The 14,286-nt window shown below is 40.5% G+C and overlaps 1 protein-coding gene across 2 annotated transcripts; it reads right to left on the reverse strand.

Annotated features, from left to right (window-relative positions):
* Nucleotides 1-3,637: 3,637 nt before the first annotated feature.
* On the reverse strand, nucleotides 3,638-12,124 carry il22ra2 (interleukin 22 receptor, alpha 2). Of its 2 annotated transcripts, none has more exons than XM_084321186.1 (6): nucleotides 12,007-12,124; nucleotides 9,598-9,718; nucleotides 6,516-6,697; nucleotides 5,769-5,911; nucleotides 5,509-5,658; nucleotides 3,638-4,272 (listed from the first exon to the last, which is right to left on the reverse strand). In XM_084321186.1, exons 1-5 carry the CDS (start codon nucleotides 12,071-12,073, stop codon nucleotides 5,509-5,511), a joined length of 663 nt encoding a protein of 220 aa, XP_084177312.1. In that variant the 5' UTR covers nucleotides 12,074-12,124; the 3' UTR covers nucleotides 3,638-4,272. The 2 variants fall into 2 exon arrangements, with proteins under 2 accessions (XP_084177312.1, XP_084177311.1); XM_084321185.1 differs by having other exon boundaries at nucleotides 5,505-5,658.
* Between the last annotated feature and the right edge of the window lie 2,162 nt (nucleotides 12,125-14,286).

Consider the following 14,286-nt stretch of genomic DNA (forward strand, 5'->3'; position numbering starts at 1 on the left):
GCAGCTCTTGCAACATGATACCTTCACCTTTTTATTTATATATATTTTTATAGGTAATTTAATACGAAGAAGAAACTTGACCTCACCCTATAGTACGAGGCTGGACGAACAACAGAGGACACGACGAAACATTCCATGTGGATTTCAAGACTCGTTGTGCACGACGACCCCAACGCTTTGTCTTAAAATCCTCGGACTCTCCGAGTTTACAGAATCACCCTGAAAATGTTGAACAAAAAAAAATATCCAATATGCCTTTTTTCGCTTGTACATATTTCTTTTTATTCGTTTTCGATGATTTGATGCTGGCAATTGTTTTTTCTTGTATTGCATACGTACTCGTTATATGAACTGTGTTAATGTCAGTGATGCTCCAGTACTCCAGACTGTGTTCTGGCTCAGTGTCGGCACGTTGCTGTGGTTGAAACGTGGGTAGAGGAACACTGGACGTCCCACAGAGCAGACCTTCACTTAAAGTGGGACCGAAATAAGATTTTTGTTCAAACAATAGTCTTCTCTAGAACATGGACATGTGCTACTAACGTCGGCATTTTAACCACTGGTTTCCCTAAAGAAATGATATTGAAGTATTGGCGGGTAATTTTTTTTTTATTTTCTACACTCAAAGCCCATTCTTTTGATAGCAAGACATGAATGCCTATAAGTCGTCAAATGTGATTGGATTTAGTTTAAAATGAACGTAAATTCAAGGCACTCTTTTCTTATCATTTTTTAAGTCTCTTATTTTGTTGGCTAATGCATAGCAAGTATGTAAAATAAACACATCAGTGAGTGGGCCTCCCTCAGGGTACAAAGAGCGCAGACAAGAGTGCCTTGAATTTCTCGTCCTTTTCCAACTATATGAACATCCCAATCCCCAGGACACGACTTGCAGTGACTCATCATATCAGATGAGGAGGAAAGGTCTCATTTCTCATCTGTGAACGGCAATAATTCTGAATCACTTGAGCATGAAATTGAACCCTTTTCACTACCACACTACAAAGGGTTAACCCTTTCACTACCACACTACAGGCGGTTAACCTTTCACTACCGCACTACAGACGGTTAACCTTTCACTACCGCACTACAGACGGTTAACCGTCTGTAGTGTGGTAGTGAAAGGTTAGCCTTCTGTAGTGCTGTTGTGAAAGGGTTAATGAAACTCCCATCGTAACGGAATTGTTGACAATAATTCCATATTCCCTGCTTTAATTCCAGTCCGACTTAAGTGTCCATTTTGGAAAACTGAGCCTCACTTGAGCCTCACTTTAAAGGTGCACTTCGCCCAAAGATAATAAATTGTATATCAGTTACTCACCCAGTGATGCCTTGAATTCATGATGTTTTTTTTATTTTGTGTGAATGCCTCGAAGGTGGACGTATAGAATCCAAAAGAATGTTACTGGAAATTAAGTTAACAGCAAATCTACAGTACAGTATATCAAAACATCCGTTTACTAAACTCTCAAACACATCTTGCAGTATAATCCAAGTCTCCTGTATTGGCCAGAAGTTCTGCCCCCACTAACCCACTACCCCAATAAAGGAGCGCTGGGAGGCGGGATTTCAGGTGAATGCACGGGCAGTCTAAATGCACGCGCGTGCTCAGGCGCGCCGTGCGTACACGTTTTTAACTGGAAATCTTTTAGTTAGCCAGTTTTTAAGTGAAAATGCATGTGTTTGTGCATTTGAGCATACAACTGGATACAATTAAGAGACTTGGATTATACTGTGAGATGTGTTCGAGAGTTTTATAAACATGATGTTTGATAGTTTTGCTGTTAAACTTAATCTCCAGTAACTTCAATTCATCACGTATGGATTCTATGTTCACCGTGGCGTGGATGTATGCGCCGGGGGGAAGAAAATCTTCATAAATTCAAGTCATCAAGGGGTGAGTAATTGACAAACTAATGATCCTTTTTGGGTGAAGTGCTCCTTTAAAGGAGAGGACGGGGGGCCCAATGACCCATTCAATGATATCTGTTCTAAAGGAAATCTAGATCCAAATGTAATTTTTTATTATAAATTAAATGTCACTTTGGCATCTTGAGACTATAAATGATCCCCAGCCCTGTATTTTATGACCACATTAGGGCCATGATGACGCCACTGTACAAGTCAGGCCCACAGGGTGCGGCTTGTAAGGTTTGTAAACCATGAATACCTATAGTATAATATGCTCATGTTACGGAGCAATGAGCTCATCTATGAAAGGGGCGATCATAACGGAACAGTTTTAAAAATCTGGTGCTAATCAGTCACGCTAGTACATGTGGACCGCTAGGTTGCTAGAAAAGGATGATATGGTTAACGAGCAACAATGTCAGGGACAATGTGCGCCAACATCCACCAGAGGGAGTGTTTCCATGAAGTCTTATCACCTGGTATCTTTCCAAGTTCTCAGTCCAATCCGAATACAGTGCATTCAGGCTACTGCCTTAGTTAGTGTGTCACCAAATCCACTACGGCTGGTGCATCGTGACCAATTCAAGAACTTTGGGACCAATTCCAACACTGCCAAACAAGACCTCCCTCTATGGTACAAAGACCACCACGTAGTTCTTTCAAAGGGGACAACTTGACACGAATACTGAACCACCAACCTCAGACGGCCAATGCAGCTCATTTTTATTGACTTTCTGTACGACCCATCTCTTCCTAAAGAAAACACTTGATGACTTTCTGTATGACCCATCTCTTCCTAAGAAAATACTAATGACTTCCTGTACGACCCATCTCTTCCTAAAGAAAACACTTGATGACTTCCTGTATGACCCATCTCTTCCTAAGTAAACACTGGATGACTTCCTGTACGACCCATCTCTTCCTAAGTAAACACTGGATGACTTCCTGTACGACCCATCTCTTCCTAAGTAAACACTGGATGACTTCCTGTACGACCCATCTCTTCCTAAGTAAACACTGGATGACTTCCTGTACGACCCATCTCTTCCTAAGTAAACACTGGATGACTTCCTGTACGACCCATCTCTTCCTAAGTAAACACTAATGACTTCCTGAACACTGGATGACTTCCCGTGAAACACTACACTGGTTCAAATGAACAGAACAAGATGGGAGATGGTTGTCAGATTGAGTTGTTATGTTTAAATCTGTTTTAATGAACACTTTATTCTTGTTATCATTACAGTATTGGTTATTTCACACCTGTTTGATCAAGCAGAGAACATAAAGTTTCTCAACATTTTTCAATAAAGTCTAAATCAAGATTGACTTTGCTCTTTTTGTTTGTTTTTCTCCTATATTAAAGGTCCCATATTTTGCTTTATTTTTCACTTTTTGGGCAAGTTTACACAATTCCTGTGAGTCTATGGAACACATCTGTAAGGTTTTTTTTCAATAAATTCATTTTTTTTGTATTTTTAATCAAGTACTGTGGAGCACCACTTTCTGCCCTTCCAATGTCCAAGCTGTTTTGGCTGGGCTCCGCCCATACTCGCAATGCGCTTTGAGTGACAGTCACCCACCTGCACTAGCAGATACGAGAGAGCGAGAGCATATTCCACTCGCTGCTCATATAAACGATATTAATCGAATGGTGTATTGGAATTAATCAAAAAGAATGTTAGCTTAACTCACAAAACAGAATCATCTGGAGCTATCAGTGAATATAGTTTTTATTTTTTCTGGAACACATGTGGCACAATAACAGTTATTACAATACAATAGATTTGTCAGAAATGCTTTTTATTGTGTACATCTCACTGCGTTAGGAGACACAGTCCATTTGTGCAATGACTTCATCAAGTAGGCCCTACAGTAGTGTGTAAATAGCATGTTAGCAATTTTCCAAAAATGTCTGTGCTTTGACGACACTACTTAATTTCACAACTACCCTTTTTGCCTAACTAAGTACATGCAACAATACAATGTGACTTCCGCCCTAAATGGCTCTCACAGGACTATAGTGTTTTTTGATGAGGGTGTGGGGGTGAAATAGTTATGCTACAATCTCCACGGGAGCGGTGGGGTCATTCAAGTCGGCATCAGGTCAGTTTAAACTGAACGCTACATACAGTGTACAGGAACTGAAATATTTTGAATCTTAAAGTGCGTTGTTGGCATGGATGAAACGCGACAGCGTGGGCTTTGGCAGACCTTGAGGTAGCGACGGGATGATAGATGGAAAAATGGAAGGACGAGTGCAATCCTCCCCTCAAGACATTCATAGTAACCTGTCAAGTTTCCTGTTTGTGTTTGCAGATCCAGAGGTATGTGGTATGTATCCACTGCTGTATCTATCCACTGTAGAAGATAAGAGAAAAGAATGTGAAGAGAGAGAGGAAAGAAGAAGAAAAACAAGATGTCCAACGTCAGCGATGTCCAGGGGTTTATACAATATACTCAGAACGGAAAGTTTAACAAAGTTAAACTTGTATATGTGGGAAAAGATTACACATTAGTGAAACACTTCCTAAATCGTATTAAAAAAAAAACACATTCCCGTGTGTGTCTCTCTCTCAATTTTCTATCTCTGTCTCTCATCACATTAATTATATTGCTTCAAAGATGGGAAGAGCCATTGGTATTTCCAGGAAATGCGCTTCTTTTGTTGCTCGTCCCCTTCTATGTCAAATTGTTCAAAGTTATGTCACCTTGACTATTGTTCTATGGCCAGGTCATCTGCTCTCTCTCGCAGCAGGCAGGGGCAACATTTGCACCAGGGACGGGGGAAATGTCCCCCTCACTTTTCTAAATCTTGTTTTTGTCCCTCTCACTTTTTACAGTCCGAAAACGAACATTATATAACATTCAATTAATATGCAAGACTTTTCCTGTAATGTGTGCGTTTGTGCAATGACATGTCGAGAGGAGTATGGCTAATGAAAAAAAAGTATGGTTAAATGGAAATCGTCGTGGGTATGGTACAAAAAAAAATTAACTGCTCGCACATATTTCCCATCACATAATAATTGTGTCGCCCCCCCCCCCCCCTCTCAAACTAAAGTTTCGCCCTTGCTCTCAGGGGATGATGCTAGGTGACAGTTGATACTTCTAATTTTGTAATGTTTTGTTGAATGAATGAAAACTTTATTTAACAGATTGCAGAATGGGTACAATACAGTACGGCTCAATACATACAATTGTTAAGGGGATGCAGACCTGAGAAAGACGTTTGTCTTGTTTCCATCAGGGTCCCCCATTTTCAATTCATATAGACATTTATGACATACACGACATACATGACATTTATGGCATAGGGACATATAGGTATTTAGTACTGATACATTTGTGACATAAGCGGTATTCAAATATACAGTACTGTTACCCCTAGATCCTGACAGAGTATATACATATGATGGGGAGGGGACTGTACATTAGGAGGGGGTGGGTGGGTGGGAGGGAAATATACATACGGTACATATGTTCCGGTAGAGAATTTATTTTCCACCTCCTCGTGACACTGCAATTGGAACACACACACATATACACACACAAAAAAATTGTCAGAGAAATGTGTGTGTGTGTATTCCCACCTACTCATCTTGTAGTGGCACATTTCAGGCGACTGCGAGCGCTGCTCTTGCCCTGTAGAGGTATCAAGGTCTGGGCTTGGAGGCAGTACCTGGTCCCAGCTTTCAGCTCACTGAGAATCAGCTGCTTGGAGCAACAATCTATCTCCAACAACAACTAGGGGGGGAGGGGAGAAGAGAGGAGAGTGGGGGTCAAGAGGTTTCTTTCAAATCTCCCAGTACTGGGTTAAGAGGTGTATATGTGTGTGTGTGTGTGTGTGTGTGTACCTCCTTTCCAGTGGTGTGCATGAGGTAGATCTTGTAGCAGATCTTCTTGAGCATCTTCTGAACCAGTGAGCGGGGGGATTTCAGACGGACCACGATGCCTTGCTCTGTCACGTTCAGCCTCAGTGCAGGTGGGCTGATTTTGGCTATACAGGAAGAAAAGAAACAAGGACACGACAGCTAAACTAAATAAATCACACCCCATGAGTGTCAGAAATGAATGGTGGACTCTTTATGTCCCTCATGATCCACCATCCCATGTTCTAAGGCTAATAGATGGGAGTTCAGTACATGAAGGGCCAGAGGCCATTGTTTATTTGTGACATTTCTGACCGCCAAGAAACTGGACAATGGCTTGCAAAAAAGTGTAAACATTGGATACTATGTTTACAAATGAACACGTCACGTGCAGAAAATCGCATAGAAATCGTATGTAGAGTCATGGAGGAATCTACAGAGCCGTGAGAGCAGACATGGAGACAAGGACTGCAAGATTTTTTTTTTTTTTTTTCTTTTATATTATAATCCAAATAAAACTATTGATATTTGTTTGATAAACTTGTTCCCTAATTTATTTTAAACAAGGAAGCAAAAGAGAAGGGAAAAAAATCAAGTTCCTGCTCAAATATTCTTTACATTATATCCATTTGGGCCCCTGGTTCACGAGGAAAGAGGACATGGCATAGTGGTGCGATGCGGGAACAAAGAGAACAGGACGTGGGGGAAGGTGTTTAAAAGATGAATACTCACTCTCCCAATGTGGGCTGAACCTGGGGGAGAGGGTCCACGCTGATTGGCTGCCGGGGGGCAAGGAAGCGTGGACTCTGGCATAGTACCATTCTCTGGGGTCAGAGGTCACGCTGCTGAGGTCACAGTGGAGTTCCTGGATGGCCTGACACTCCCTGACGTCTAACCACTGTGGCTCACCATAACTAAAGGGGAACAATGTACACAGCGATGGCAATAGGAAGAGAGACAGAGGTGTACACAATACACAGGAAGAGAGCTATTAGAAAAACTGCAATACAAAACATTTACATTTTCAATGGAACAGTATAGACGTGTGTTTCTCGTCCATGTCAGACTCGTCGTGCGTGTGCATTAAGGAGGCAAAAAGGAATGTAATCCTGGTCAGAACAATGGGGCAGACTACATAATATTTGTATTGTATTGTATTTGTTGCTATGCGCTAGCGACCTAAACAATCAATCCTTGCTAAAGCTAGATATGTAACAGGTGAAAGACTCAACACTCATAGTCATCTTGATTTGGCAAAGTGACATCCAGCTGTTTTCATTTGAAACTAATTTTAGCCAGGGGAGTGCCATAGAGCTCCACTATACTTTTAGTCAGGGGAGTGCCATGGTTTGTCCATAGAGCTCCACTATACTTTTAGTCAGGGGAGTGCCATGGTTTCTCCATAGAGCTCCACTATACTTTTAGTCAGGGGAGTGCCATGGTTTGTCCATAGAGCTCCACTATACTTTTAGTCAGGGGAGTGCCATGGTTTCTCAATAGAGCTCCATTATACTTTTAGTCAGGGGAGTGCCATGGTTTCTCCATAGAGCTCCATTATACTTTTAGTCAGGGGAGTGCCATGGTTTGTCCATAGAGCTCCATTATACTTTTAGTCAGGGGAGTGCCATGGTTTGTCCATAGAGCTCCATTATACTTTTAGTCAGGGGAGTGCCATGGTTTGTCCATAGAGCTCCATTATACTTTTAGTCAGGGGAGTGCCATGGTTTGTCCATAGAGCTCCACTATACTTTTAGTCAGGTGAGTACCATGGTTTGTCCATAGAGCTCCACTATACTTTTAGTCAGGGGAGTGCCATGGTTTCTCAATAGAGCTCCATTATACTTTTAGTCAGGGGAGTGCCATGGTTTCTCCATAGAGCTCCATTATACTTTTAGTCAGGGGAGTGCCATGGTTTGTCCATAGAGCTCCATTATACTTTTAGTCAGGGGAGTGCCATGGTTTGTCCATAGAGCTCCATTATACTTTTAGTCAGGGGAGTGCCATGGTTTGTCCATAGAGCTCCATTATACTTTTAGTCAGGGGAGTGCCATGGTTTGTCCATAGAGCTCCACTATACTTTTAGTCAGGTGAGTACCATGGTTTGTCCATAGAGCTCCACTATACTTTTAGTCAGGGGAGTGCCATGGTTTCTCCATAGAGCTCCACTATACTTTTAGTCAGGGGAGTGCCATGGTTTCTCCATAGAGCCCCGTTCTTTAGCAGCGCAGCTCTCGCAGGTAGGGGGCAACTCAGTCACGTGATTCAGCAGGTATCGCTGGGGGTGACAGTGGATCAGGAGGTAGAAAAACATCTGGAGGTCCCCGGTTAAATTCCCACTCCTCCCGGGCAGCGTGTCGAAGTGTCCTTGAGCAAGGCACTTATTGCTCCCGAATATGCTCCAACCCCTAATTGCTCCCGATGTGCAGGTTGGCACCTTGCATGGTTGCCTCTGCCATCAGTGTGTGAAATTGAATGTATAAGTGAATGGGTCAAATGTGAGGAACAAATTGTAAAGCGATTTCGATTAAAAACACTATATATAAATGCAGCCATTTACCATTTTCCATTTATTACTAATTGGCTCGAACATGGAATGTTTACAGTCTAAACAAGAAACCTGCCTATAGCATGTATTCCTATTGTATGATTTGTATTTGCATGTGTGTCTATTTGTTTGCGAGGAGCGTGTAGCGCAGGGGTCAGCAACCTTTTTGACATGGAGTACCTGTTTGAAATATAGTTGTAACTAGTGTGCCTCAACAATATTCCATGCATCGTAATATTTTTTTCTCATAATCAGGTCTTTTTAATGATAATTTTTACATTATTACATCATTATTGTTATTGTTATTATTAACAATATTATTATGATGGTTGTATCAACCCTAAATCTGAGTTGGGGGGGGGGGGATGCAATGCAGACAAACAGCTGCATACAGTGCGACCATTTCACTCACATTTGCCCATTCATTTTTGGACACATCACCATTGGTGTGTGTACTGTACTGTGCTGTCATAGCTCCACCTACAGGCCTAATGGAGAACACCAGGATGTGAATGGAGGGTGAATGTGAGGTATATCGTCTAAATAAGTTTTGATTGATCGCAAGACTACACTGTAAAAAAAAATATAATAAGTTACCAGAACTTAAAAATATTGAGTTCAGTTACTGTGCATTAAGGTTTTCAGTTTTCAATCCATAATAAGTTAACAGAAAAATAAGTACACAACCACATTATTTCAACCTAATAAAACTATGTTTATTGTCATTGTTTTAAGAACACAAGTTGACTTGGTAATACTCACATTTTGAGTAAAAAAATGGCTTTTAACATGTGCAATGTTCAATGAAATAGAAAAATAAATAATACAATTTGTTGATTAATCCCACTGGTCACAATGGTGACCGTAATAATGTTTTTGTTATAAGGCTCTGCAAATGTTACTGAATGATGTAGCAATGTATTTCCAGCTAAATTGAAATAATAAACAAATAAAGGGTCTCAATTAAATATGTGGTAGTAAAAAGAACCTGTGGGAGGATTTCAACAAGATAAATGCGACAACAGTGCAAAATATTTCACTATAATATTTCAAAGCAAAAAAAATATATATATATAATTTTCATTTTCATTTTTTTTTTTTTTTTTATGCTGCCCCCTGTGGTAAATGGCTGCTTTTTTTCTATGCAAATGCCCCCGCGTGCCTATGCAGGCACGCGTGCCTAGGGTTGCCTACCCCTGGTGTAGCGGGTGCTCTCTCTCTCTCTCTCTCTCTCTCTCTCTCTCTCTCTCTCTCTCACTCCCTACTCACATCTTCCACTGTACGTGGTACTGCAGTGGCATGGCGTTGGAGGGTGGCGTCCAGTGCAGACTGGTCCTGTAGTCCACCGAGTCAAAATGCACATCAGCCGGAGGAGTCAGGAACACTGGATCTGAGGAAATTATTGATTATTCATTGGTTGATTGAATTAAGAGATTTGTATAAACAAAACATGGAGAAGTCACCACTGCACGGATAGTACTTAGTGCTGACCGAGTAGGGGGGGGGGGGGGGGGGGGGTAAGATGGGCCAGTGAGTAAACTGACCCTATATCTGATAGGGAAATAATATAATATAATTCTTATTATATTATTATATATCACTATTGTATTATGCACAATTGTTGCGGGCAAGACCCCCCGCATTTCATTGTATACTTGTATGCCGTGCCGAATAAAACTCTTGACTTGACTTGACTTGACTTGACTTGACTTGACTTGACTTGACTTGAAACACAACTGTCATTCAACCACACATTTGTACGCAGGCTCTGATGGAGGGAAGCATATGGGAGAAGTGCTGAGCAGCACATTGATGCGTAGAAACCGGTGTTTTTGCAGTGGAAAGTGTTTTTCTTTGTTTTTTACGCATCAGTTGTACTTGACAAATTCAGCAAGGTTTGAAAATGTTAATGAACAACCAAGGTATAATAACCGTATAAGAACATGTGAACTATTTGATCGATAATGTTGTATAGTTAATAGTTATTCTACACGGCGGCTGTGGGGTAAAATGAGGGGTATGTTGAGCCAGTGCTGTGGTTCATCCTAGAATGCAGAGAGGAAGCTTGCTGGTCATATATTTAACAGCTGGCTAACTGGTTCCATGGTCTCGCACCTAAGAAATGCAGTGAAATAATGGCATGATAACATTATTGTTAAAAATAAGCTTGTGAAAAAGTTTTTAAATATATCAATATGTGCATATAGCTACATTGTATTGTGTCTAGGAGCGCCTCGATAAATGAGATGCTATACATCTCAAGGGGTTATTCCTAATAAACAATTTCAATCATCAATAAGACTGATATATAGAGAATGTTCTCTTCAATTGTATTTGACAGAGGAATAGACGTTATTGTGTACACATTTGACTTGAAAACATCAGTTGGTCAGTTTACCCCTTTGGTTAGGATCAACTTTCCCCCAACCAGGGGCAAATTGAGCCAGAGAAGCACTTTTATTTTTCATTAGTCCTATTTTCATACCTCCTTTTCTTGTAGATACTTTCTCATTTAGATTTTAAGTAAACATCCTGAAATATGGGTAAATGTACTTGTTTTACCTGTATAACTTGTCCTTGCCGAGAGGTAATTTTACATAATACCATTAGCTCATCTTACTCCACTCTATCCTATGAGTATTTCATTCTGAGTACTCACAGATACCAAATACCGAATATGAGTACTTTACTTGATATTGAAAGATTTGGACGGCTGCTTCATTCCGTACGAGTTTTAGTTTAAGTTAAAGATTTTAGGCAAATATCGACCTCCTGTTTTATTATCTAATTAAACTGATAGATAATAATTTAATTATCATAACATTCATTGTGTGTTATGATACTCAGTTCTTGGGACATTAATCAATACTGAATATGAGTATGATACCCAACACTATATGAGTCCACCTCCTCATCTTTGCATCTTTTTTTTTACATAGTTATAGAATCAGTGCTGTTGAGGGAAATGAAAGACATCCTTGTTAGATTGTACATTGAACCCCTAACAGAGGCTTGTCCAAAATGCAGAATTGTAACCAGAAATAATAAGAAGTCTCATATCACACCTATTTTGGCCTCCCTACACTGGCTCCCATACAAATTTTGAGTTCATTTTAAGGTGCTATTTACTACTTTTAGAGCCCTTCATGGTCTATCACCTGGATACATTTCAGACCTTCTTACACCTCACTCAACAAACCGGGCCCTTAGATCCTCTGACAAACTTCTATTGTATGCCCCTTGAACGAACCCGACTTGCAAACCCGGGGTGATCGTCCCTTCCAGATAGCTGCTCCCAAACTGTTGAATGCCCTCCATTTTTCTCTCTGTGATCAGTAGAAACATGCGACTCTTTAAAACAGCTAAAAACGCTACTGTTCAGACAGGCCTTTTGCTAGTTTTATCTTGGTTTTACTTTGCATTATATTTTCTAGTTGGTGTGTTTGATTGGTTCTATCTATGTATTGCTGATGTTTGATGTTCTTCTTTTCTTTTTTTTATACTGGAAAACACTCTATGATCCAGTATCTAGAGAGGTGCTATATACATAAAATGTACTTACTTACCCACTTACTTATGTGTCTGTTTATTTACCTAGGGAGCCTGAGGTATAGCAGTTCCCCTTTCCTGTGTGGTAAGTTAAAACACTACTCGGACATAAATACACCTAAATCTTACCTTGCGCTGCCAGGTGGAGAGGAAGACACCCCAGTAGCACTGGGGCTAGCAGCAGCAGTGCAGCCATAGTGTGGGGGTGGTGATGATAGGAGCTGGAGTCAGACACAGCCAGACTACAGTGCAGCCACACTGCCACACTGTACCACTCGCAGCCCTTTTAAGTGTCATACACTTCCTGTTTTCAATTTCATGAAGTACATGTGTACGACATTTACAATAAATGAGACTAGCTGGTGTCATTATGGGGATCCTTTTTAATAAACAAATAAACTCAGATAGGATAGCTGGCGACGATAATCTTTCCTTGATGTCATTTGATTCTGCATTGTAGAGTTTATTTTCTTCTTTTTTTTACCATTTGAAAAGAATCTCAGTACAGAGTACAAAGCACAGTCACTTTATTGATAATTTGTTTAGGTTATATAATGGCAAGTAAAATTACACGAATACAAGTATACAATAACTTGTAGTAATGACACAACTGCACAATGAGTTTGAAACCAAGCTAAACAATACACAACATGTTGACCCTGAAGTCCATACTGAATTGGGGGGAAAAGGATCTTAAGTATGCTGCTCTTGGAGCCCATCTGGCTACAGATATTTTGATTCATTACTTGTGACGAATATTGATAAATATCTTTGATATTTTGTGATTCTGTAATACATCTTTTTATTTCATTGTATAATTAATTAATAATGAAATTAATTGCTACAGTATATGATTTTGAGATTTTCAATCTCAATGAGACTTTTCCTTGTTACATAAAGGTTAAATTAAACAAAAATAGAAAGTAATCATCGTTTGAAATGAAAAGGGTTTCCTAATGTGCATTGATTAAAAAATAAATAATAATAATTTGGAGAAAAAACGGTGACAGAGAATCACAGTGTCTAAAAAAAATACACATGCGGCCATGGCCGCTCGGATGAATGGTTCTCGAGATATGTGAAGGCAGACAGGAGAATTACGGCAAAACTATATTATTTTAACATACTAGTGCAGTGGCCATGCCCTGAGTTGGAGTGCGTGTCCGCTCTGAACAGGTTTATTACTTGGCTCCCGCTATTGCTGCTTGCAGTGTTGTCGGAGAGCGTGCCCGTTGGGAGCTTGGCCCCTGGAAGTGCTGCTTGCAGCATTGTGGAAACGCGCGGTCTGGCTGCTTGGGTCCCTTGTGTCCTCAGCAATACAAGTAACTTAAAGTTACTTAAAGGGGAACTCCAACATTTTGGGAAATTAGCTTATTTAACATCTTCCCTGGAGTTAGACAAGAAGATACATACCTTTTTTGTCTCTGTGCGTGCATTTAGCTTTGGGAATAGACGCTCCGTTAGCATAGCTTAGCTTCATCACTGGAAGTGAGGCAGATCCGTAGCCTTACAGTGCCTTACAGTGTATTGCATGGTCTGACATTGACCAAACTTGATATGCATGCACCTTGCAATCAAAAGTTAGGGGGCGCACTGAAATTATGGCAAGGGTTATTAGCCCCCTAACTTTTGATTGCAAAGTCTGACATTGACCCCCTTTTCGGGAGTTGACCTAGAGCCCACCAAGGTCATGCATATCAAGTTTGGTCAATGTCAGACCTTGCAATACACTGTAAGGCACTGTAAGGCTACGGATCTGCCTCACTTCCAGTGATGAAGCTAAGCTATGCTAACGGAGCGTCTATTCCCAAAGCTAAATGCACGCACAGAGACAAAAAAGGTATGTATCTTCTTGTCTAACTCCAGGGAAGATGTTAAATAAGCTAATTTCCCAAAATGTTGGAGTTCCCCTTTAAAGTTTGTGGTTATAGCATCACCATCTGGCCAAATGGCACCAAATTCGACACCAGACCCCCTGGGTCGTCAGCAATACACCCGCCAATCGGATGAACGGTTCTCGAAATATGTGACAGACAGACATACAAAGGAGACAGACAGATATGCTGCCAAATGTTACCAAATTTGTCCTGGTCACTCAGACTGCATATCTACACATATACACCAAATGTGGTTGCAATAGCACAAAGCCTTCAGACTCAGGAGATGACATGTTTGTAATATAAGCCCTGCCCACAACATTTGAGCAAACTTTGAAGGCCAGCTATAGCAAAACTGTATGGAATATCAAAAATCTGGTTATGATTGTTCAACATTTTTAGTTGTAGTGAAACAAGATTTGGACAATATTCTAAATGGCAGAACATCTATCTACATTCTACATTTACATTACATTTAGTCATTTAGCTGATGCTTTTATCCAAAGCGACTTACAAGTTCTGTACGACAAGT

This window comes from Notolepis coatsorum, assembly GCF_963971535.1.
Source record: "Notolepis coatsorum genome assembly, chromosome: 9".
NCBI classification, from domain to species: Eukaryota; Metazoa; Chordata; class Actinopteri; order Aulopiformes; family Paralepididae; genus Notolepis; species Notolepis coatsorum.

What these genes read in the sequence shown, in the direction of transcription:
- il22ra2 (XM_084321186.1), bottom strand. Translation starts at nt 12,073, where the DNA reads ATGGCTGCACTGCTGCTGCTAGCCCCAGTGCTACTGGGGTGTCTTCCT. An exon ending in TCTCCACCTGGCAGCGCAAG is followed by an intron (nt 9,719 to 12,006) that starts GTAAGATTTAGG and finishes TAATTTCCTCAG; the next exon opens with ATCCAGTGTTCCTGACTCCT. An exon ending in TGCACACCACTGGAAAGGAG is followed by an intron (nt 5,659 to 5,768) that starts GTACACACACAC and finishes CTCCCCCCCTAG; the next exon opens with TTGTTGTTGGAGATAGATTG.